Source organism: Thrips palmi, unplaced genomic scaffold, assembly GCF_012932325.1.
Source record: "Thrips palmi isolate BJ-2018 unplaced genomic scaffold, TpBJ-2018v1 HiC_scaffold_12, whole genome shotgun sequence".
Taxonomy (NCBI): Eukaryota; Metazoa; Arthropoda; class Insecta; order Thysanoptera; family Thripidae; genus Thrips; species Thrips palmi.
The window spans coordinates 2,937,441-2,960,754 of NW_023144623.1; the positions used below are offsets into that span (position 1 = coordinate 2,937,441).

The 23,314-nt window shown below is 43.7% G+C and overlaps 1 protein-coding gene across 1 annotated transcript; it reads left to right on the forward strand.

The window, feature by feature from the left end:
- The first annotated feature begins 242 nt into the window (after positions 1-242).
- On the forward strand, positions 243-23,311 carry LOC117639911 (uncharacterized MFS-type transporter C09D4.1-like). The gene is made up of 9 exons (XM_034375948.1): positions 243-329; positions 4,675-4,934; positions 10,396-10,524; positions 11,787-11,882; positions 15,073-15,226; positions 19,017-19,231; positions 19,929-20,032; positions 21,753-21,863; positions 22,610-23,311. Exons 2-9 carry the CDS (start codon positions 4,695-4,697, stop codon positions 22,881-22,883), a joined length of 1,323 nt encoding a protein of 440 aa, XP_034231839.1. The 5' UTR covers positions 243-329; positions 4,675-4,694; the 3' UTR covers positions 22,884-23,311.
- The last annotated feature ends 3 nt before the right edge of the window (positions 23,312-23,314 follow it).

The following is a 23,314-nucleotide window of genomic DNA, read 5'->3' on the forward strand; positions in this document are numbered from 1 at the left end:
AATGGAATAACGTGAATTTGAATTAACGGTGTACAAATTTTGAGAGAGTTGTTTGCCCCTCGACCTCATCATCTTTGACTCAAGTTTGTTCGAAACCCCTTGTTACCAGCCTCGCCCTTTTCCTTCCACCAGCTGAGTAGATCCGGGCCCGTCCGCGGGGAAGTGAGCGAGCGAGAGGTAGACCTTCGGGAGAGGGGGGTCGCCCATTGGTCGCCCACTCGATGCGCCCGCCGCCATCAGTAGCGACACAGACGCCGCGCGTGCCGGTGGCCTGTCGTGTCGGTGATAACGATAGCTTGGGCTCAAGCGCGAACGCCAAGACGACGCAGGTGTGTGCAAACGACTTGTTTTCAGCTGGTTTAGAGCACGGCGTCGCGGAATGTTGGTCAGCCGGGAGTAGGGGGCGGCAACGGCCTAGGAAGCGCGTGAAGCCATGCGCGAGTAAGGTGCATCCCGCGCGAAAGGATCAGTAGTCAAACTGTATTTGAAACTGCAGTGGCTCATCTGCAGTTCCTTTCTGCAGTTCTTTTCTGCCCTTAAATTGCATTAAAAGTGCCATCAGTTCTGTATTGCTGGCTGCAGTCAATTTTGTGCTTTAAAGTGCACAGAAACTGTCCTTCAACTGCATTTTTGTTGCCAGATCCAACTGCAGTCTGCTTTGGCAGTCCAGAATGTAGTTCAAACGACAGTCAAAGTTCAACTTATTTCCAAATCCAAATGCCGTGACAAATATACTTCTAATTTGCTCTTTGCTTACACATGGAGAGTAAAAAAAGGTGTATGACAAATGCATTCCCGGGGTCAATTGGGAATGCAGTCAAAAACTACAATTAAAGTTTATTGCTGTAGAAGTCAAAGAGTACTTCCAACTTCACCCTGAATGCCCTTTCACGTCACGGCCTTGGAATGATTCTAATGTTCTAAATTTCACCGAGCGAAGCTCGGCAATGCTTCCAGATCAGCTTGTCTCGGCAAATGACGGGAAAATTCCTCGTGGAGTGGAGCGCGCCGAGCGCGGAGTGGCGGTAATCCCTCGTCTACCTGAGCGCGCGGGCATGGCCAGTGGCATCGCCCGCGCTGGCGCCAGACCCTCACACGTCTCCGTAGCGCAGTTGGCAGCGTTGCGGTCTGACAACCCTGAGGCCCGGGTTCGACTACTGACTGACAAACTTCAACGACTAAAAAAAAAAAAAAAAAAAAAAAAGGGAGAGAGTGGGAGGGAGGGAGGGAGGCAACATAAGGCTGGAAATCAAAAATTTTGAATTTTTATGGCAAAACCGTATTTTTGTCAAAACTGTCGTGAACTGTCCGCAAAACTGCAGTTGAAACTGAAAAGGTCCTAAAAAACTACTAGTTTTTCGGCAGTTAGAGCACAGTTCAAGTACAGTTAAGTGTACTTAAACTGTATTTTAACCGTACTCGAACTGCAGCCGGTCATCTGCAGTTAGACTATGCCCGATGCATACTTCATTCTACACACAAAATAGCACATCTGTGAACACTTTCAGAACAATTGAGCCACACTACAACTACCCTCCTTGTTCACTTAAAAGCATAGTGTGACATCAGTTCCTGGGTACAATTCAGACTGCAGATTCTCCCGCGCGGGATTGGTTACTTATTTTGCTTCGATTGTAAGATCTAGCCCGTTGATTGCAAAACGCTTTGCACAGATCAAAAGGGCACAAAATTTGGGGTGCATTAGGCCTAGTAGACTGCCCGATACTTCCAATTCAACCGAACACAAGGGTGGAACCATTTACATCAACATGGCGCATTCGAGTTTTTCCTAAATTTTATGATTTCTCGTGTTTCTCGGTGTTTTCACTGCACCTTAATATCAGGTAAGGTGAGAGTTTGGAGAAGAGCAATTAGCCTAATGCACCCTAAATTTCAAGCCCTTTCCATCGGTGCAAAGCGTTTTGAAGAACACAGTCTAGTTTTCATAATCTCGAACAAGTGCGCAACCTCTGCACTGACGGCGCGAGCATCGCTTCACGCTCTTCCTAGGCCGTTGCCACCCCCTGGCCGGGAGTGACTGAACAGGACAGAGCATTTTCAAAAGTGGCTTTGGGTAAAAAATAGAAGTTGTTCATGTAGGCGTCGACCAAATCTAATTTTAAAATGCCCTATTTGCTGATTTGTGAGTAGTCACCATGCGCCCTAGAGTTAAAGTGGCGCGGTTGGTGAGTCATGTCGTACTTGCTGCAGCCTGATAGTTCGGAGACGACTGTCTCTGTACTGTACTAGACATCAACCTGGATCCGAAGCGAACCGAGTTCTGTCTTCGTAATCTCAGCTGCGCCGCGCAGCATAGAATCTCGCACAAGCGAAGTGCCTTGCCCTGATAAAGCTCGATACCGCAACGAAATTCGAGCCTAGCTAGGGTCATCGAGTTAAGGACAAGGCCATTACATGTTAATCCAAATGGACGCGTCACAAGATCGTGGACTAGGCTGTGGTGGCCTGGTCCTTACATGAATAGACTTTTATATCTTATAAGTTTGCGCGCCAAGCATTTTTGTTTCATGCCGAAACAAGCTCTAATTCACCCGAAAGAAGTTATTTTGCTGAAAGTGTGCGGTGTTATTGAGAGGTGTTAAACCGTCTGGGAGTCAAAATTTTATCTTTGAAAATCAGGAACAATCAATTTTTAAGACAACTTAGCCATATCAAAGTAATCTCGTATACACTCGCACTGCAAATCCAAAGGCGATACTTGCATTTTTAAGGCGATACAATTGAGTATTGCCAAAAAAACAGACATAACCGAAAAGTATTGCCTTCTTAACGGCGATATATCGCCTTGGCAATACTTTCGAGTATCGACAAAATCTGGCAATAAACAAAGCACTAATCCCCCTGATGTGAAAGTAAACTGTCGAACCTTGACAGTTCTCCAAAGTACTGTACCGTTTTGATAGTAAGATTTTTCGGTAAGGCTGTTTGGTTGCGATACTCCATAGTATTGCGAAAAAAGATACCAAAAGTATCACCTTTGGATAGAGCGCGTATTGCTCCTGAAAACGCGTTTCATTTCTGCCAATTTTAATCCAACAAATACATCAAACTCGTAAGACTGATATTTTTCTGTTTTTACCTCACAAGTCAGTTTACGTGAGCTTGTCGCAGACTAATGATCAGTTTGTTTATGGAGATTGATGCTCTCGAGAAGAAAGGATTTGAATTTCAAAACGGAACGACGGAATATTCTTGTTTAGCCACCGGTAGAGGAGTGAAAGAAGCAGAAAGCAGTCCAAGCCTGACCCTCGGAAGGTTCATTGCCCCGTGACAAAATGGAAAAAGAAAGACGGGGTGGTAAAAATTAGAGATCTGCGTTGGCAGAAACTCGCTCTGGTGACTTCAGCCGAAACGGCCGCACTGGCGTGAGCCGGCCGAATCTCATTACAAATCAGCATCTTTGGCCAGTCCCGCATTCTCTTACTTCTGCTCAATACAGACCCAAAAAGATCAGGAAAAGAACAGCCACAATCGTCTGAAACCTCAGTTGCACTCAACTTTTCACCGACAAGTGCTTTCAAAGCGCCTCTCGTCGGTGAAATCCCTCTAAAACCTTTTTCGATTGGCAAGTAGCATCATCGACGGAAGTGCTTTAAATAGCGTCATACGAACAAACAAAAATGCCATGACATTTTGTGATTTTGTGCGGGGTTCCACTGTCAGTTTAAATTCTGTATCCCTTGGAATTGATGTTTCCGCAATTTGAGGTATAACTTGGCTCGCCTTGGCTACTGTCAACTTGCTGAAGTCAACAACAAATTTTCGAAAGGGCCAACACATGCACACTAAATGTTTTTGTACAAATTTTGTACGAGACATCCACTGAAAAAACTTGTCGTAAATTTACGACATATTTGGCGATGAACGCTTCATAATTTTATGAATGGCTCGTTTTATGCTCACTACGAAAAAATCATAAATGAGCAATTATGAACCTTTCATATTTTGGTTGAAAAAAGTGCCTGAAAATGCCCGAAAGGTATTCAGATTTTACGAACCATTCATAAAATAATGAACCATTCATCGTTCAATTGTTCCTAAATTTACGATTTTTTAATGGGAAAATAGTGTACAAGAATGGCTCATGTAAAACTTTACGAAACATTCATAAATTTATGAACGATTCGTAAAATTATGAATTACTCATACTACATTATGAAACATTCGTAAAATTACGAATGGCTTGTGATGCTGTTACGTAAAAATTGGGGAATGAAACATTCATTTTGGGGTGTTTATGAATTATTCATTTATTGAATGAAGCATTCGTAAAATAATGAGTGTTTCATAAAAATAATGAATCATTCGTCGTGAAATTATTCGTAAAATTATGAATTTTATGTGGGAAAATACTATACAAGAATGGTTCGTAATATTACGACTTTTTTCTCTCAGTGTCACAATTTTTAGTGCACATGAACTTTTTGTACAATTTTGTACAAAAATGGCAAAAAATGTGCAGTTTTTCATACGAAAATTGTACGAAAATTTCGTGTGCACAAAAAACTTTGATGTCTCGTACAAAATTGTACATAACATTTAGTGTGTGCCATTCTTGACCCCCTGGAAGTAACTTTGGAGCAGTCATCAATGAATGTAAACAGCAGAAAGTTGCCGACACGAAGTCTACTTTCCTATGTTGTCGTCAAAAAGGTCACCGCCCCCTCGCTGCCATGGACGCCGAAGGCCTCCAGCCGGTCGCGCGGCCGCTCCCTCGTCGCTGGCTCATGCTGGCCGTCTTCAGCGTCGTGTCGCTGAGCAACGGTTTCCAGTGGATCCAGTTCGCCATAATCTCCGACTCGGTAGCGGCGTACTACAACGTATCCGAGCAAGCCGTGGCCTGGACCTCTCTTGTTTATATGGTGGTGTACATCCCGTGCATCCTACCCGCCTCGTGGTTCCTCGACAAAAAGGTGCGTGCATTAAGTGTACACTAAATCGACGCGTCCTAATAGAATAATCCTAACTGCTAGGGTAGACCCAAGACAATACTGTCAGAGCACAGCCAAGACAATCCTAACTTTCCGTGTCAATGCAGAAAAATCCTAACTGCACATCACGTGAAACGCGGTGTTTTCTCAAAGTCCGTGACGCCTACATACTTCATAAAATTACTCGCCGAAGGGCTTGTTACAAAGTTTCATCCTTATATAAATACGTGGACGTTGTATTTCAGGTATATTGAGATTCTCTGATTCTTCAATGCATGAAGATACGTCATGGACACTTTTAGGTACCTCTGCAGTTAGGATAGTTCTAAACTTGCACTGACAGTTAAGATTGTCTTGGATCAGCTCTGGCAGTTAGGATTGTCTTGGATCTGCTCTGACAGTTAGGATTATTCTATTAGGACGCGACGAAATGCCATGAGCCATTCTTTGTCCCAGGCATTTGCTAGAATTCTAAGGACATCAGTCGGTGATAGAATTTAGTGTCCACTGGTACAAATTGTCCAATGTCTATTGCAATACACTCTCATTACAGGAATGTAAAATCACGTTAAAACGAATGTGACAAAATGTCACGTTCGTTTGAGCATTGTGTCACATTCGTTTGGGTGTGAATTGGCCAAAAATCAGCTTGTTCACGTTCAAACACAATGCTCAAACGGACGTGACATTCTGTCACGCTCGGTTTAACGTGACCACGTTCCTGAAATGACAGTGTAGCTACTCATTGAACAATACGTATCACCTGGCGGACACAAAACAGCATCATTATAATTGACAAGATTGCATCATGCCTGGGACAAAAATAGTCCCATGACATTAAGTGTGTCGCGACGGTATACAAGATTTGGCTTCAACCAAGGGCATAAGGAAAAGCTGAAAACTATCATGCTGAAATATATTTGCATTTTAAAATAAGGTATTACTAACAATGTACAAAAAAAGATCAAACGATTAGATAGAACTTATTGTAACCTAACTGGTCATGATTTCCATCGCTAGGACGCCTCGATGAGGACGAACATCACTTCATGCATATTTAAACATTGCAGATTGCATTAACAATGGAAATTTTATCTTACTAATTACACTAAAATAATTAGTTTATCTTAAATACTACCCTAGTAACCCAGCATGCATGAATTTAACAGTAATTAAGCTTGACAGTGCACTCACGACAGTACGACAGATTAAGGGGGCTCATACATGTTAAAAGCACTTTGTAAAAATTTTCTTTTGATGTAGACGGATCAAGATTTTACAATTTCTGTGTTAAAACCCTTTTAGATAATTGAGTAAGCTTCATTTTGGCTTAAAGGAAAGTGACTTTGGACATTTTTTGGAGATTTAGTCGAAACGTTTAAAATTTTGGTTCTCGTAAGATTTTGTTCGCATACTTGCTCAGATCTGTGGGAAAAAAATCAGGGAGACTCATCCCTAGTAGTGTCATAGAATTGACTACAATGGGCTTTATATCTGCAATAGTTTTCAAGAAAAAAAATAAAAACAATTTTTTGTTAAAAAATTGTTCAAAAAATTGTTAAAAAAATTGTTTTTATTTTTTTTCTTGAAAACTATTGTAGATATTAAGCCCATTGTAGTCAATTCTATGACACTACTAGGGATGAGTCTCCCTGATTTTTTCCCCACAGATCTGAGCAAGTATGCGAACAAAATCTTACGAGAACCAAAATTTTAAACGTTTCGACTAAATCTCCAAAAAATGTCCAAAGTCACTTTCCTTTAAGCCAAAATGAAGCTTACTCAATTATCTAAAAGGGTTTTAACACAGAAATTGTAAAATCTTAATCCATCTACATCAAAAAAATTTTTTTTACAAAGTGTGTTTAACATGTATGAGCCCCCTTAAGTTAAGTATAATGAGTTCTGAAGATATTCGTAAGTTACAATGTCTTTCAAACATGAGCCATCTTGTGCCTGGATAAGTTAGTTAGCAACTGTCCTAAATTTCTCACGACAATCACAACACACAAATGCCCGTCTTGACCGTTCGATCGACTGATTACGATTTAAGTGAACCCGTAGAATCCCTAACGAAAGACTTTCGACGTTTTGAACCGGTCATTCGACGGTGCATCTTCATGTGCACCTCTACCATAGTTTGCCGAGTGAACATTTTGTGGCACACACTGCACATGAAAGGCTTACATCTGGAATGCGCTGTTAAGTGATGCTTTTGAGTGAACGTTTTACGACAAACAGGGCATTGATGCTTGCGCGTCTTCAAGGAGTTGATACTGGACTCCCCATCTTCGTAAACATCGATGAAGCCAGATGGTCCATCTTGCGCGATTCTCAAATCAAGCTCACCGATCTCATGATCGGTGTCCATTGGACAAGGACTGGGACTCTTGATAGCAAGTTGTCCATCGCAGGTGTCTTCGAGTTTCCGACGATTCGGAAGCGAATACTCCAGCCGACCTGTACGACAATTAATATCAGATTAACAACAAGCCACCCGAAATCAGCCGCCACTGAACACGTTTAAAACCTAACGAAGTATTATGAGCATACGTAGTACAAACTAATCGTACTTTGTTAGACGAAGGAATAGTACGTTAATTACAAACTATTTTATTTGTAACCTTCCGTAGACTATGCTCAATATACTGTATTGTGACAAGCTACTCTGCTAAGACCTAAAGTAGTTTTGCAAGGTTCGCAGAGTGCACTGCCGCAAAGAATCACGAAAAAACTTAAGATAGAATGTATACAGGGTACCTACAACCTAAGGACCTTGACGCTCAATTTCTTACGATCGTTTCAATAGGTATCACGATAATGGGGTGTTTAAATATCACATACGTAATATGCATAGTCGTCAACGTAAGGAATGCTTCATTTAATCGTATCACGCACGTTATCTACATAAAGGATTACGTCTGATTTCATCGTATTACGCGTGGTTTATCGTAAGGTACGATTAATTCCATCAGAGTACGAATGTTTTTGTTTCAACATGCTACACAGACCGTTTCATCGTAAGATTCTTAGAGTGCAAATGACTAGCGGAAATAGGCGATTATGAATTACCGTAACTGGAGCAGGCCCGCTACACGAAACTTGGCTAGTACAAATTACGAGAATCGAGTTTACCTGATGGATTGGTTGACGTCGTCTCGTAGGATTCTCGTGGATTGGTAACGTTGTCTTTGGACTGAAAGCTGGCAACATCCTGCCTGGGTCCTGAAACCGAATCATGTGTTTAGACAGTAGCCTATGCACTTACAGCTGCCCCAACCATGCTCGATCCGCGTACCGAACATGAACCACCTTATAAACCAATACCTTGACAAAAATCTACCGCCCCGAAGTTACAAACGAGTAATCTGCTTCAAATTGAAATCACCCTTTCCTTTCTGAAAATTCCCCAAAGAAAAAGTTTGAAAGAGATTAGGGCGAGTTTATGAAATCAAGCGTCAGGGTTTAAGCCTGATAACGTAAACTTGTCATAAGCATTAACAAACATTTTTAGAGGTAATATTTACAGGGGAAAGGGGAAGGCAACTTGTAAACAGTTAAGATAACGTTAATTTAATTCAGTAATGGCTCTACGGCCCACCTCGTAAAGTGACATGATGTTTGATTGCACATGACAAAACTTGTATTCAACTTCATCAAATATCATGCCAACGTCACTCATTATTTTCACGCCGCCTAAGCAGAGACTATCATTGTCAATAACAAAGAACTTCCAGAATAAAACGATTATGCATGATAAAAAGGCAACTTGGTTCAGATTAGATACACAACGTTTAATTTAACCACCACCAAATTATTATTACATAAACGAAACGAATGATTGAAATAAAAATAAAGTCGAGTCCGCGATTGCCCATTGATACAAACTGAAATCCTTGCTTCGCAAATTCAAGAATTCACACTTCAACTCCGGTGTGAGGCATCTTCCTGGAGAGTAAAAAAAAGTCGAGTCCACGCTTGTCCATTTGGTGCGAACTGAAATCGCTGCTTCCCAAATGCTAGAATTCACACTTCAACATCGGTGTGAGGCATCTTCCTGGAGCGTTCACGGTGGCTTGGATGGGCCCTAACGTGCGACGCCAGACTGGTCCTGTGCCTGAACTTCTTGTCGCAAGTCCCACATGCGTACGTCTTCTCAGGAATGTGAACCACCGTGTGGTCCAGCAGTGAGCTCTTGGTGTTGAAGCTCTTGGCACAGACGCCGCAGACGTGCGGCTTCTCGCCAGTGTGCGTGCGTCGATGCACGACCAGCCTGGATGGATGCGGGAACACCTTCTTGCAGACGGGACATTCAAGTGGCTTCTCATCATGACTTTTCATGTGGGCGGCTAATTGCTTTCCGTCAGCAAAGTTGCTTTGACACTCGTGACATGTGAATTCATTCTTGCCGTCGTTGGATTTGAGCTCGGCATCCCCTTCCTCAGTCGCAGAGAGAGGAACGGTTTGTTCAAAGTGGACTTCTTTGTGTCTATTTAGCTCAAACATCAACCAAAATCTTTTACCACAGACATCGCACTTGTGAGGCTTTTCACCAACATGCAGCTGGCGGTGCTTCAAATACTGACTCTTGCTGGAGAAAACTCGACCATTGCAATCGGAGCACTTGAACTTGCCTCGACTTAGCTTCGACCCAAACTTGGCTTTCACCTTCTTGGCTGCAACCTGGCTTTTAACCTGGCTGCTGCCTGCACTCTTATTCCCATCATGCCGTCCCTGCTTGCTCTCACTTTCACCTGAAACACAAGGAAACAGCAATTAGTTACACTTACAATCGGTATGCAGAGCAGGCAAGTACCTAACTAATAAATTTTCGCAGTTCGAACACGGACGGGGATAATTTTACTATTACTATCAACTCATTCAGATCGAGAGTAAAAACGAAGGACGAGACCCATAGTACATCCCAGTACAACCAAACTCAACATTCCAAACTATTTCTACCGAGCATGCATAAAGCCCACGTAAAAACAACTGTAAAACAAGACAACAGGACTTAGTCAGGAATTGGAGAAAGTCATGCAGAGGTGCAAACAGAACTCATCGAAAACTGAGCACGAGGAAAAAGTTTTGGACTGTGTAAAGCCAACGCCTTAACTGCTTGAATCCAGCCTCTGATGAGCCGTGAAAGGACATCACAACAACTGTCTCGACTCGAATCAATAAGATCCCATGGCCAACTCAAAATCACAATAACAGACAATGACAAAATGCCAGACACAGAGAAGCATTGCTTCGTAATACGAAGAAAACAAAGGCATTGGTAAACCCGGGTAAACCAACGAGGAAATGCCTCGCATTAAGAAGCAAAATTCTTTGTGATACGGAGTATCTCTTCACGATACGAAGTTTCAAAGGAGATGCTTAGCGGTCTTTTTCGAGTGCACCCTCCAAGGCTTCCGATAACGAGGGACTGTCTTCGCAGGGCTTGCGCTGGACCGTCGTATTGGCTGCGCTCGGCAACTGCGGCGCCGCGTGGCTCAAGGTGGTGGCTGTGCGACCAGACCTATGGCCAGTGCTGTTCCTCGGGCAGGCGGTGGCGGCTGTTACCCAAGTAAGTACGCCTGCCAGAAAAAAGATTAGAAAGAAGTTAAGTAAAGAAAGAAACGCATCGGATTTGCAGTAGGAACTCCACGAGAAACGACTTTACAGTTGATTACTACGTAGAATTCGTGTAAACAGCTTTGAACCAAAAGGCGGAATGCACGTATTACTACTGCGTAACATGCATATTGTCGTCCCGTACTATTTGAAAACGTAGCTGAACTTCCTTCCAAGCTGCTCAAAAAAAGCTAAGTAATTAAATCAGTTCAGTATCAGGCGGGTATAAATCAATAGAAGCCCAAAAAACGAAAAAGCCACGAAACTCAGCGATTTTTTTGCCAAATTTGCGCCATGTGATACTGTCATGTATCTCTCCAACCAAGAATCTGCCTACCCATCGTTAATTTTGATTTGACTAAAACTTCGTGAAAAACCTGGAATGTGTACACTGTGTCCCAATAAGAAAATGAGACCTGATGGCTGGCCAGAGACAGGGAATTGTCGATGAAATCTTTGTGGATCCTAGACCGAAAGTCAAAACATGTCTTCGTAAGATGTCTTCTTAACAGTACAAATTGTGCAACAGGATACGCAACAACGGACACATTCGTGCAATTTTAATGCATGTCTAAATTGGACCAAAGCTTAAGCACGAAGAACCATATTGTAATTTAGGGTGAATTCAATTGAAAAACGCAATTCAACGACTCAAATGTCTTACTAAACCGTAATATATCGATTCACGTCTTGTTATAACGTCTGACTTCTGGGGAAATTCCGCCAACATGCCGTAGGTTGACTTTAGGTCTAGGCTCCACAAATATACCCTATTCTACCGAAATTGTTTTCATGCGTTCTGGCACTATTGACACTTAACTCTTGAGGACTTTTAAAACGCATAATAATGCACTTTGGATGCGTTAATATACATGCACAATACATAAGTAAGGTGTGTATAATATTAAGCATCATTGCGTACATTTTATGCATATTCCTGCATAAAATGTACACAGTGGTGCATAGTCTCATGCACGCCTTGCGAACGTATTTGCGCTTGCATTATTATGCATTAAATAGTGCGCAAGAATTTAGTGTATTCAAAGTCTAAGAAGACGCTTCGCAGACTTTAAAATAAGCGTGTAAGAGTTCGTAAGATGTCACTGTGGCCGACTTAGAGTCGCTAAGAGTAAATAAGAAAGAGTTGGCTTTACCTTTTGAAATCTGTAAAGACTTCGGCCTCAAAATGCAGCATGTTTCCAAATCCAAATGCAGGGCTTCGTTCTCAGTGTGCCACCCCGGCTTGCAGCGGTGTGGTTCGGTGCCAACGAGGTGTCGACCGCAACAGCCATTGGAGTCCTCGGAAACCAGGTGGGTACAATGCCAAGGAATTGCCTCACTCCACCACTCGGCATTCAGGCGGCCTGTAAAAAAGAAAAACATGTTTCACAAATCTGCAGCAAAACACTGTTAAAACAAAGGCATAAAAGCGACGCCCTTTAGGCGAAATTTTGATGCCCTTCCCTAGGCATTAACGATTCACACCGTTTCAGGGACGTAAACAGTGAACGCCCTTGAGGAGCGTAATTTTAATGCCGTTGATTCACAAGTGAAGTTTTGAACAATCCAGTACGTTTCCCCCCAATCAAACACTAAAGACGCAGAAAAGCGTAGAGAGAATCATAGCCAGCGTAGGTCTACGGTAAACACGCGTAGGTGAGAAACACACTGAGATTCCAAACGCTTTGAGTATAGCGTCAATTGGTGCAATGCATAAGCATTGCACATGAAGTGCAATGCCTCCCCATTCCCATGCATTAGCATAGGGCCTTTTCGGGATGCATTGCACGTAAGGTGCAATATGACTATGGCATTGCACGTATGGTGCGATATCTCAGCTGCATTGCACCATACGTGCTACACTCATAGCGTTTGGAATCTAAGTGTAGTCCTGTGCATTTAGATAGGCGGGGAAGAGCGGAATAACGTTGAAGGAATGCGTGAAACTAAGCTTCAGATCAACCTGTCTTCTGAAAAGAAAATTCCAGTAACGATGCGTTGTTGAGGGGACCCGTGTGACAAACCACGACACTATTTAAGGGGAGGTTCTGGTGAAAATCTTGCCATTTTCCAAATGGATCCTACAGTCATAATTTGTTCCGAATATAAAATTTTTCATTAAGGAGACTAAAATTTGACTTTTGAAGACACATGCCAGGCTGTAAACCCAGTCGAAGAGTCTTTTTGAGCCTATTTTGGCTGTATCTTAAAAAATCTCCTTGCGCATACTATTTTGTCGTAAAAGGTTGACCTTGACATTTTTCACTTCTTCAATTCATTTTCAAAAGATTCCGGCATGCATAGCTCAAAACTTCCATTATACTAATAATTATTAGCTTTTTAAGCTGAAAAGTCCCTAAAATTTGCCTATTTTGTACATTTTTGATCAATTACAGTGAAATGCTTGATTAGAAAGCTTGCGAATAAAAATGCAATGGACATTTTGAGATGTGCATGCCGGCATTTTTAAAAAATGAATCGAAGAAGTGAAAAATGTCTAAGCCAACCTTTTACGACAAAATAGTATGCGCAAGAAGATTTTTAAAGTTATAGCCTAAATGGGAGAAAAAGGCTCTGCGACTGGGTTCAGGGCATAGAATGTGCCTCCCCAATGAAAAATTTTAACAAATACTTGATAAGACATCAAATTTTTAACAAATTTTCACAGTGGGACCCATTTAGTACAAAATAGCATTTTCACCAGAACCTCCCCTTAAGGATAAAACTAACTTGAACTTATGGTACGTCCTGGCGTAACACCATTAGGCAATAGGTTACTCCGATGGATCTTAAAACGTAGGATGAGACGCTTTTGACCATGCGCACCTGGTGTTGCGGGGAACATTGCGCATACGCAGAAACTGTTTAAAGGGCTTATCTTGTGATCTTATCACGTTTCAATATTTATTGAAGTATCCTTTAAACCAGCAAAGCGAAAGCAGTTAGGAACCCCCGAAAACACCTGATTTCGAAAATAGACTAATGCAGGGAACAGGGAGGTGGGGAGGTGCACTCAGATTTTGACTAGATTTTGTTTTTTTCGTGAGGGGGAGGGGGGTAACGGAGGGTCCACGCCAGAGTACAGTTGCAATCATAATAATTAGAGAGCACTTCATAGGAATTCTTAGTCAAGGAAGGTTAAAAAAGAGGGTCACCTAAGGAATTGGGCGTAACGTTATGCTGTAGACAGAGGGTGGGTGATTCTGACCCAGCGTAACAGCGGGAGTGGCGTAATGAATGAACGGCCCAAACCTACAACTTTCTAGAAACGTCCTGACGTCACGTGGAAACGAATGTGACAAAATGTCGCAGTTTCCTTGAGCATTGTCACATTCGTGTGAACGTGATTAAGCTAAGGCTGATTCACTTGCACACGAATATGACACAGTGAGCCAGCGTAACAGTAGGCAAAACACGCTAAATGAATGTCAATACATTACAGAAAATAAGCAGCAAATAGGGTACTTTCGTAGATCCCTGAACCGGAAGCACACAGACGCCATGTTGGCGGAAGTAGATCCAAACTTGACATGGGAAAGAGACGTTCGTCAAAGGTATCGGCCACACTTGAACATAAACAGTCGTTTGATACTTGTTTGCAGTGCATGTGTGTTTCGCGAGCAATATTTGTACAGCTCGGATATAGTTTTGAATCCGAAGAGAGGTTAGTTTCCGGCCAATTTGGCGTCTGCTGGTCTGCTTGCTTCCGGTTCAGGATTCTACGAAAGTACCCTATTGGAGAGCACTTCATAGGAATTCTTACAGTTCATGAAGGTTAAGAAAGGGGGTCGCGTAAGAAATTTGGCGTAACGTTATGCTGCGGACAGCGGGTGGGTGACTCTGACCCAGCGTAACAGCGGGAGTAGCGTAATGAATGAACGGCCCATACATATAACTTTCTAGGAACGTCCTGACGTCACGTGGAAACGAATGTGACAAAATGTCGCAGTTTCCTTGAGCGTTGTCACATTCGTGTGAACGTGATTAAGCTAAGGCTGATTCACTTACACACGAACATGACACAGTGAGCCAGCGTAACAGTAGGCAAAACACGCTAAATGAATGTCAATACATTACAGAAAGTAAGCAGCACATTGGAGGAGAATCGCGTTTTAAAGGATATTTAACCAACGTCACTCTGAGCGAGCGGTGAGGGATAGGGACCAGCGTAACCCCACGATACATCGAATGGAAAGAGAGAGATCGACGTTTAGCACGCAGAAGAAACTCTACAAGCGTCACTTCGTAACGAAGAAAACAAGGGCGTTGTATAATCTACAACAATCTAGCTTCGTATTGCGTATCGTCATCGTACTACGAAGAAAAATCCTGTTGTTTTTATTTTTTTCATGCAGCACTTATGCAATGCTTTCACTTTCTTCGGAAATACGAAGCAAAAGCTTCGTAGACGGTTTTAGGTCCGCGGGTTTTGCTGCACAAGCTCGCCGCTCATGGATTTGCAGTGCCCTGACGAGCCTAACGCAGCACTTACTTGTTACAGATTGGCAATGCTGTCGGCTTCGCCGTGCCGTCGCTCCTCGTGCGATCGCCGTCTGCAGACGGCAGCAACATCGTCGGCATTGGCTTTGACATGAGGGCGCTGGGTTACGGCCTTGCCATCGTGTCATCGGTGACCCTTGTCGTCTCGCTGTTAGGTAGAGGGCCCACACCTTTTTCTCAACTTTTCTCTAGAAGTTACAGGATTTTGAGCACACTCTACAAAATATGTCCTGTCAACGCCGTTAATTTATTACCAATGTTTGCTGTTATGCAATTCACGGCGTTTGCTGTGAACTTGTTCACGGCGTTCACTGTGATCTCGGTTACAGTGTTCACTGTGATCTGGCCACAGTAAACGCCGTGAATTGGAGCCTGATTTACAGTCCTTCGGTGCTCAGCGGCGTCAAACTCACAGTGTTTACTGGGGACCAGATCACAGTGAACACCGCGACCAAGATCACAGTGAATCCCGTGAGCAGATCACAGTAAACGCTGTGAATTTGACCTACAGTGAAAACTGGTAATAAATTAACGGCATTTACAGGACATTTTTGGTAGAGTGCAATGCCAAAATATTGGGGGGGCAGTCGCAACAGGGTGTATCCGTGGGTCCGGGACCGGAAGTAGAAGAACAAAAGTAAGCCCTACAGTGGAAGCTGCTCGGGACCCGCCGCGCTCGGTATGTCTAATAGAGTAGCTGAGCTAACGCCGGACAAGAAGAAGAAAGGAAGAACATTGCTTCAAGAACATGGCCGCCAGGGGCTTTGTCGGCTGTTAGGCCCAATCAGGAGCCTCCGGCGGCCATGTTCTTGAAACATTTCTTCCTTTCTTCTTCTTGTCCGGCGTTAGCTCAACTACTCTAATTGCTTGCGTTCGTCGCTTGTTGTATTGGTTGCGGCCGCTGCTTTGTCGCGCCCGCGTTGACAGTAACTCTCTCATATACATCACAAATGTCATAGAAGTGAATGACAATAACAAAAGTCAACACGCTCGCGAAAGAAGAGCTGTAAGCAAATAAAACAAACGCGAACCAGGGGCGGTAACACACTAAAGCGGCAGTGAGGCGAAGCTCTCACTCCGATCTTGCTCCGTGCAGGGGTCACGGACTTCTTCGAGATTATTCAAACTAGGCCATTGTTTGCAAATCGCTTTGCACATATCGAAATAGCATCACATAAAGGGTGCATAGAGGGTGATTATCACCGTAGGTTGTCACTCGCGTTCCCCGGGGAAGTGCTTCTTAACTAGACCACATAGGATGTTGAAATTTGTTTTGAGCTCGCCCCTTGGGGTCCTTTATCACCCCCAATATTGAGTTTTGAGCTGCCACTTCTGAATCGGCCTTAATAGTATCGAGAAGTGGTCAAAAAGTGAACTCCGTCCACTTCCCCCGCACCAAGTCGATTTCGAAAAGTGGTGTTTAACAACCTCCTGCGAGATGAAAGCAGACTTTCTTCTGACCAACATGAAAGAAAAAGTATGTGGGGTCACATCATCGGCCACGGTGACTTTCTGAAAGCAACAAGCGTGAAACAGCACGTCATCAAAATTGTTCCCCCAGTTTTCATGTGAACTCCGTCCACAGTGCTTATTTTGGCACCAAAATCGCTAAAATAGCTTTAATAACACGACCCGACTCGGGAATTGTGCATCTTTCTGTTCTCCATCCGCCACCACCAAAATCAGCTGGCTGGTGTTGCGCGAAGGGAGTCCAAGTGGAATTTAGTCTTCGATTCCGCTGCGTATGTTTTTAAAAACGAACTCCGTCCACCCCCTTTTCTCAAAAACCAATGTTCCAAAAGTGCCCCGATTTCTTCAAAAGTTAGGTTTTAGTGGCCCCTTTGATAAGCGCTTGGTCGGAAGAATCGTATCTCAGCCTAGCGACCAGTGCGTGGCGAGATACAGTGGTTGTAAACGGTACAAGAAATGAACTCCGTCCACCCCTTTTCAAACTGCATATTTCAGCATAAAAATCAGGTTGTCCCGTAACAAGATTGATCAGAATGAAGTGTGTCGTCACTTATATGCACTTAATAGGCACCACAGTTCCTCAGACCTGCATTTAAATCGTTTTTTTTTTAAGGGGAAATGGCGAACATAACCTCAAATTGCTGTACGGCGCATGGCACCCATACACCTATGGTTGCCGGTTTGCCCGGCGCCTCTCTCTGTTCTGTTCAGCGCTGTGCTGTGCACTTAGCTGGGGATCATTTTACTTTCTTCCACTTCTGTTTTGACCACTCTTTGGCATAATCTACGACCGTTACCTAGCCTTAGAACTTGAAAACACAGCAATTTGAAATTTGATTATGAACTACAAGGTAGGTTTACGCCAGACCGCGTCTTGTCGTAACAGGCTTCGCGATGTCTCGCTGCCTGTTCCCCAAATCTACGCCTGGCGTACCTACCTTGGCCTGCGGCGCTAGCCTGCCTGCGGCAGGCAATGGCTTGTCCGTTGTCGGTTATTTTTTAACTTGTTGAATGCTGGGGGGCTCCGCCCCCCAGACCCCCCTACATTGTAAATAGAGTTGTTTTATCTACAGATAACACGATCTTGACCCTTGTCACTTTTTAACTTGTCAAGGCTGGGGGACTCCGCCCCCCAGACCCCCCTTTCTCCAAGACAGAAGTGGTCTATCTGCAGAAATCTCTATTTTTCGCCGTTTTTTAGGTGTTTTTCGCCTATAAAAACTGAACCAGTTGAGCTAGGATAGTGAAATTTCGCGTGTGCCGAGCCAAGGACATACCTAAGAAGTGTGCAAAATCTCACCGAGATCGGCCGAGCCGTTCAGGAGGAGTAGTGCGGACAGACAGACAGACCGACAGACAGACAAAACTTTTCAACCCCACTGGAGTAACAGGCTTCGCTATCGCTCAGCCAATAAATTTCTCCCAATCTTTTTTGGGCTGTCATTTCTAAACCCGTGGGCCGATTTCGCGGAGGCTACGTATTTTTACCCTTCTAGTAGTCCCATATCGCCTCCGTGCAAAAAGAAATTTTTTCGGGAACCTTTTATTTCAAAAGTATCCTCGGGCTAAAATGACAACCTACGCTGATAATCACCCTAGACTCATGGGCAGTCCCTTAACTGCTACTTCAGCCCTCAAAAAATTAAAGTGAAAACACCGAAAAATGCAATAAGTCTAACAATTAAGGAAAAAACGTCGGGGGCGCCATCTTTGTGTAAACATTACCGCGATTTTCTCTTTTGTGCTAAGTGAAATTGGGTGTTTTGGGAAGGTCAATGGGTCTTATGCATCCTAAATTTGATGCTCTTTCAATCTGTGCAAAGCGTTTTGAAAACTGGCCTAGTTTTAAAAATCTCGAAGAAGTCCGTAACCGTAACCCCTGCACGAGGCGAGAGCTTCGCCTCACTCCGTTTTTGTAGTGTTACCGCCCCCTGCACGAACGCGAACTATATTTTTCATACCAGGCGCTGCCGGCCCCGAGCGGCTTCCGTTTTAGGGCTTCCTTCTATTCTTCTTACTTGCGGGCCAGGACCCTCGGAACACTGGTGAAACTAGAGGTAACTCTATGCTTGACTCAAGCATAGAGTTACGCTTGAAGACGTTACGCTTGAAATCAAGCATACTCTGGAAATTCCCCCATGCATTTAGATAGGGGGAATCTTGGCGGATGAGCCTGTTACGCTTGATTTCAAGCGTAAACTGATTACGCTTGAAAACAGAGGGTAGTACTACGCTTTAGTTTTACCAGTGAATTATCTTTTAGGAAATTAAACTTATTTTTTTGTATTTTTCACAGAAAAGTCAAACAGTATTCGTAACATCGTAACTTAAGGTCGTAATGCGCTCGAAGTTTTGGAGTATTTCTCAGACCCTATAGGACTATCTTTGGGTCTATAAAGGTGGAAATAGTCATGGGACTTCTTTCAAATGAGAAAGCATGCCTCATAACATCCACGAACATAAATGGCACACTAGTGTTCCAGGCCGCCCCTCCACACCCCCCGAGCCGCTCCCAGGCAGCTGCCGAATCGCTCAACGAGAGGAAATCCGTTCGGGACTTCATGCTGTCGCTGAAATCGTTGGTCACGAGCCCAGGCTTTCCGCAGCTAACCGTGGCGTACGGCATAAGTACTGGTGTGTGTTTTGCAGCCAGTACCGTGCTCAACAGACTCATCCTCGGTGTGTTTCCTGTAAGAAATTAACCCGTCACAATTTTCAGTTGGTACACTGTCACACTCAAGGCGATACCCACTTTCCTTAATTTGCTATGGTGTCCTTATTTAAACGTTTTGTAATTCACTGCGAACATTACGCAGTAATAAGAAACGGCAAATTTTTGCGATGAATGCACTTTAAATTTGCTAATTTTAGCGTTGTTTGCTGTAATGTTTAGTACTGCATTCTTCTAATCGGTATTTTAATACCGGTATTAAAATACCGATTAGAAGAATGCAGTACTTAACATTACAGCAAACAACGTTGCGTTGCAATCTAGGACTTGCTCGAGGCTCGCGTAGGTTACAGAAAGGTTGTAGTGGAATAATGCACCAACAGAACAGGTTCCGATATATCCCTGGGAACTGCCAACTCGATTTTAGGCCCAAATTTAGGGTAAAATTATCTCAAATTGAATTTTAGTGTAACCAAATGGAAACAAATTTAGCAGTAGAATGTATTCTAGCACAAGCATACAGGTCAAGTAAAGTTCGACAGCCTCTGAGATATAAGTTCCATTCGTTAGAACGATAGCCTTTTGCCGCCTGGGTTAATTCTTTGAAGTAAGAAACACACCATGTACCTCTTTCAGCAATTGTGTCTAGAAGCATTTGAAAGAACTCGCGGCATTAATTTGAGCATTCAGTCATGAGTGATTCTGTGTTTTTCAAGACCAGCGAAGATGATGCGGGCTTCATCGGACTGACCATGACCTTCGCTGGCCTTGTGAGTGCTATCATGAGCGGTGTGCTCCTCGACGCCACTGGGAAATTCAAGTGAGTATCTTTTAGTAAAGGACCCTCGTTTTGAAGCAACGTAACCCCCCGAGGCGTGAATCACTCAACGGTTTGGAGTACACATTTAAGGACCTTTCAACACCCACTACCTAATTTCACATACATACGCAATTTTAGGGTTTTCTCAGCGTTTTAGACGATAAATAACGCCAAATAATTCAACAAAGTGAAAGTTCCGATTTTTAAATACGTGTAAGTACACAGAGTGGGGGCCAATCTGTACACACGCTAGTGATTCACCCCTCGGTATTGCCACATTTCGGAGCCACGAGCTACTTTGAACCTGATCGACTACTGTAGAAACTCAAGAGGCGTGTCACGGGAGTAAACCACAAAGCACGCCTTATCCTAGAGTGTTCTTTGAGTGCAAGCACCTCTCCAGGATAAAGCATGCCACGTAGCTGTAACAAGGCCTCATGTCAACGGAAAGGCACACTCCATCCTAAAGACTGTAAGAAATTTGTTCGTGAAATTACAAACATCTCTTGGGTAATTTTGTTCCACGAATGATTTGTTAAGTTACCACGTTTTTATGTTTCTATACGATTTATGAAATATTCTTCATGCAGGAGTTTGTAAAATTACACACATTTTACACGTTCCAAATTACGTAATGCATAAAACGGCCTCGACAGTTAAATTTCATTAAGTAACGAAATATTTTCGTTACTGACGAGGAATTTGTAACAATTTGTTCTTTCGTCAATACAGTATTTTTTTACAGTGTTGCATCATGGTTGCAAACACACTCCAAGATGAAGCCGTGCTTTCCGGCTCACTCTCAGATCGAGCATGCCTTGCACTCTCTTTAGTTTCCAGACTAATAAGGGAAGGTGGGGTACCATGTGACGGTTTTTGTAAAGTGCCCATCAACCCAATACTACCAATCACATTACATCAATAAGTAGTCATGTGAACGAAATGATTCTTCACCTTAAAATTTCTGTTGAGATTTCTAATTTATCTGTTTTGGTTGCTGAGTTATCCCGAGTTGAATGGGCCAAGTCAAAGTGTCACTTCGTACCCCACGTAGTACACTATGTGACAGCCTTAGTGTACCATGTGACAGTGGCCTTTTGTGTGGGTTTAAATCCTATTCAGCGTACCTGTACGCAAAGAATGAACGAAGAAGTCTTCCAGCTTTTTATTTCCGTTGAGTTTATCAATTTATCATCTTTGGTTCCCGAGCAATAAAGGTTTTAGTTACTAGTGTACAAATGTCACAGACTGAACACATTCAACTGAGTGAATCGTGGAATCCCATAGCGAATGACAGTAGTGTCACATGGTGCCCAGATCAACAGTTTTAGGGGAAACAGCAATAACGCTCAAAGTTTATGCCGTAGAGAATCGAGCCAAAGCTTGTTTTGCGCTTAAAACATCAAAGAAGAACATCTTGCAGAGCATATGTCCTTAAAATGTATTTTAAGGGTAAAAAGCGGACGCGGCGGGAAATAGAAAAAGTTTCCAATGGGCTATTTTAAGACGGTTTTCAATTCCGATTGCTACCATTCCCGTCCTTTTCGAAGGAGAGTCACGACCTATTGCACGTCAATTCTCCTTCATGATACCTTCCTTTGAATCTTCTTACCGCTGTTGGATAGCAAGCCGTTTGGGAGAAAAAGCCAAAGTCACATGGTGGCCGTGTCACATGGTACCCCACCTTCCCTTATCTGACTGTTGCGCGTTGCTTTGGCAGGGAGCTCACCATTGGATTGTACTGCTTGTCGGTGGTTGCGTTGGCAGCCTTCACGGCGGCCCTTTTCTCCGGCACGATTTGGATCGTCTACATCACCGGTGGTCTGGCAGGGTGCGTACACTGCAACACGGAAAGGATGATGATCGTGTCTTCGTCACTTCCCATTCACTGGTGTGCTCATGCCAATCATTCGAAAAAAAAAAAAGTAAAGAAAATAATCAATTTAGAGAAAAGTCAGTTATTCTATTCTTGCAGTTCATGGATCGATAGGGTACTTCGGAGAAGGGCTGGACCAAAAGTTGAGAAGAAATCAAGAAGAGCAAATGCCGGACTTGTATGAGACTATAACTGCCGAAGCGGCAGAACGACGACGCAGACGCTCATTCCCACAAATTTCGCGTATTTTGTTCTTCTTGTTCTCTTCTCAACTTCCGCTCCAGTTCTTCTCCGAAGTACCTTGTAGAGTCAAATAATTTGGTGCGGTCATGCTAACAATTCGAAAGAACAAAAATGATGAAAAACCTCAGTTTGGAGATTAGTTATTCCTTTTTCCGCTTCACTAATAAATCCCTTGTGTACTTACTGTACATCTATAGGAGTGTACTTGGCAAGTACACATCTATAGGAGTATACTTGTGAAAGCGGATGGGCGGTTTAAGTACACTCCTATGGGTGTATACTTGCCCAAGTATACTCCCATAGATGTCTACTTGGCAAGTATACACCTGTAGATGTGTACTTGGCAAGTACACTCCTATAGATGGATACTAAGTACACAGTAGATTTTGTAGAGTTCATGGCTCAATGTGAACGCCCTGCGTAACACGCACTTGAACGTGAACGCTGCTTGTGTGCAGGTTCGCCCTGGCGGGCTACGTCCCGGTGGGCTTCGAGTTCGCGGCCGAGCTCACCTACCCCGCGTCGGAAGGGACGTCGTCCGGCATCCTGAGCGCCGCGGCGCAGCTCCTCGGCGTCGTGTTCACGGTGGCGTGCGGCCGCCTGCTGGACGAGCCCCGCGGCTGGACCTGGGCGTGTGCCGGCATGGGGGGCGTGCTGGCCGTCGGCGCCGTCTTCGCGTGCACCATCCCCAACAACTTGCGGCGCCAGGCCGCGCAGCGCGCGGAGACCTAGCGTCAGGGCGAACAACTGCCCCAAGGGGAAACAACTTTAGCAATCTGTACACCGAAATTCATCAAACATGTAAAATTCATGTAAATTCATCGAAATAGGACCAAAACTCATTGGATTACCGAAATTACACCGAAATTCAGTGATTTCCCCTTGAACTGCCCACATTCAGACTGCCAACCTTTCGTAGCGAAACAATCTGAAATGAAGTTGTTAAGATCTCACTCATGGCCTCCTTCAGGGCGCATTGCACTGATAAGTGCCAATATTTCACCCCCCGAAATGGCGTAAAGGTGCCTAGTCTGGTTGCACTGATCATAACACAAGGTTTGATCACATACCTCATGCACGTGACTACGCCGGTTGACAGGCAACACGTGTGGCAAATGTATTCATTAATCTTGCACATTCCAACACATTAACACAATCACTAC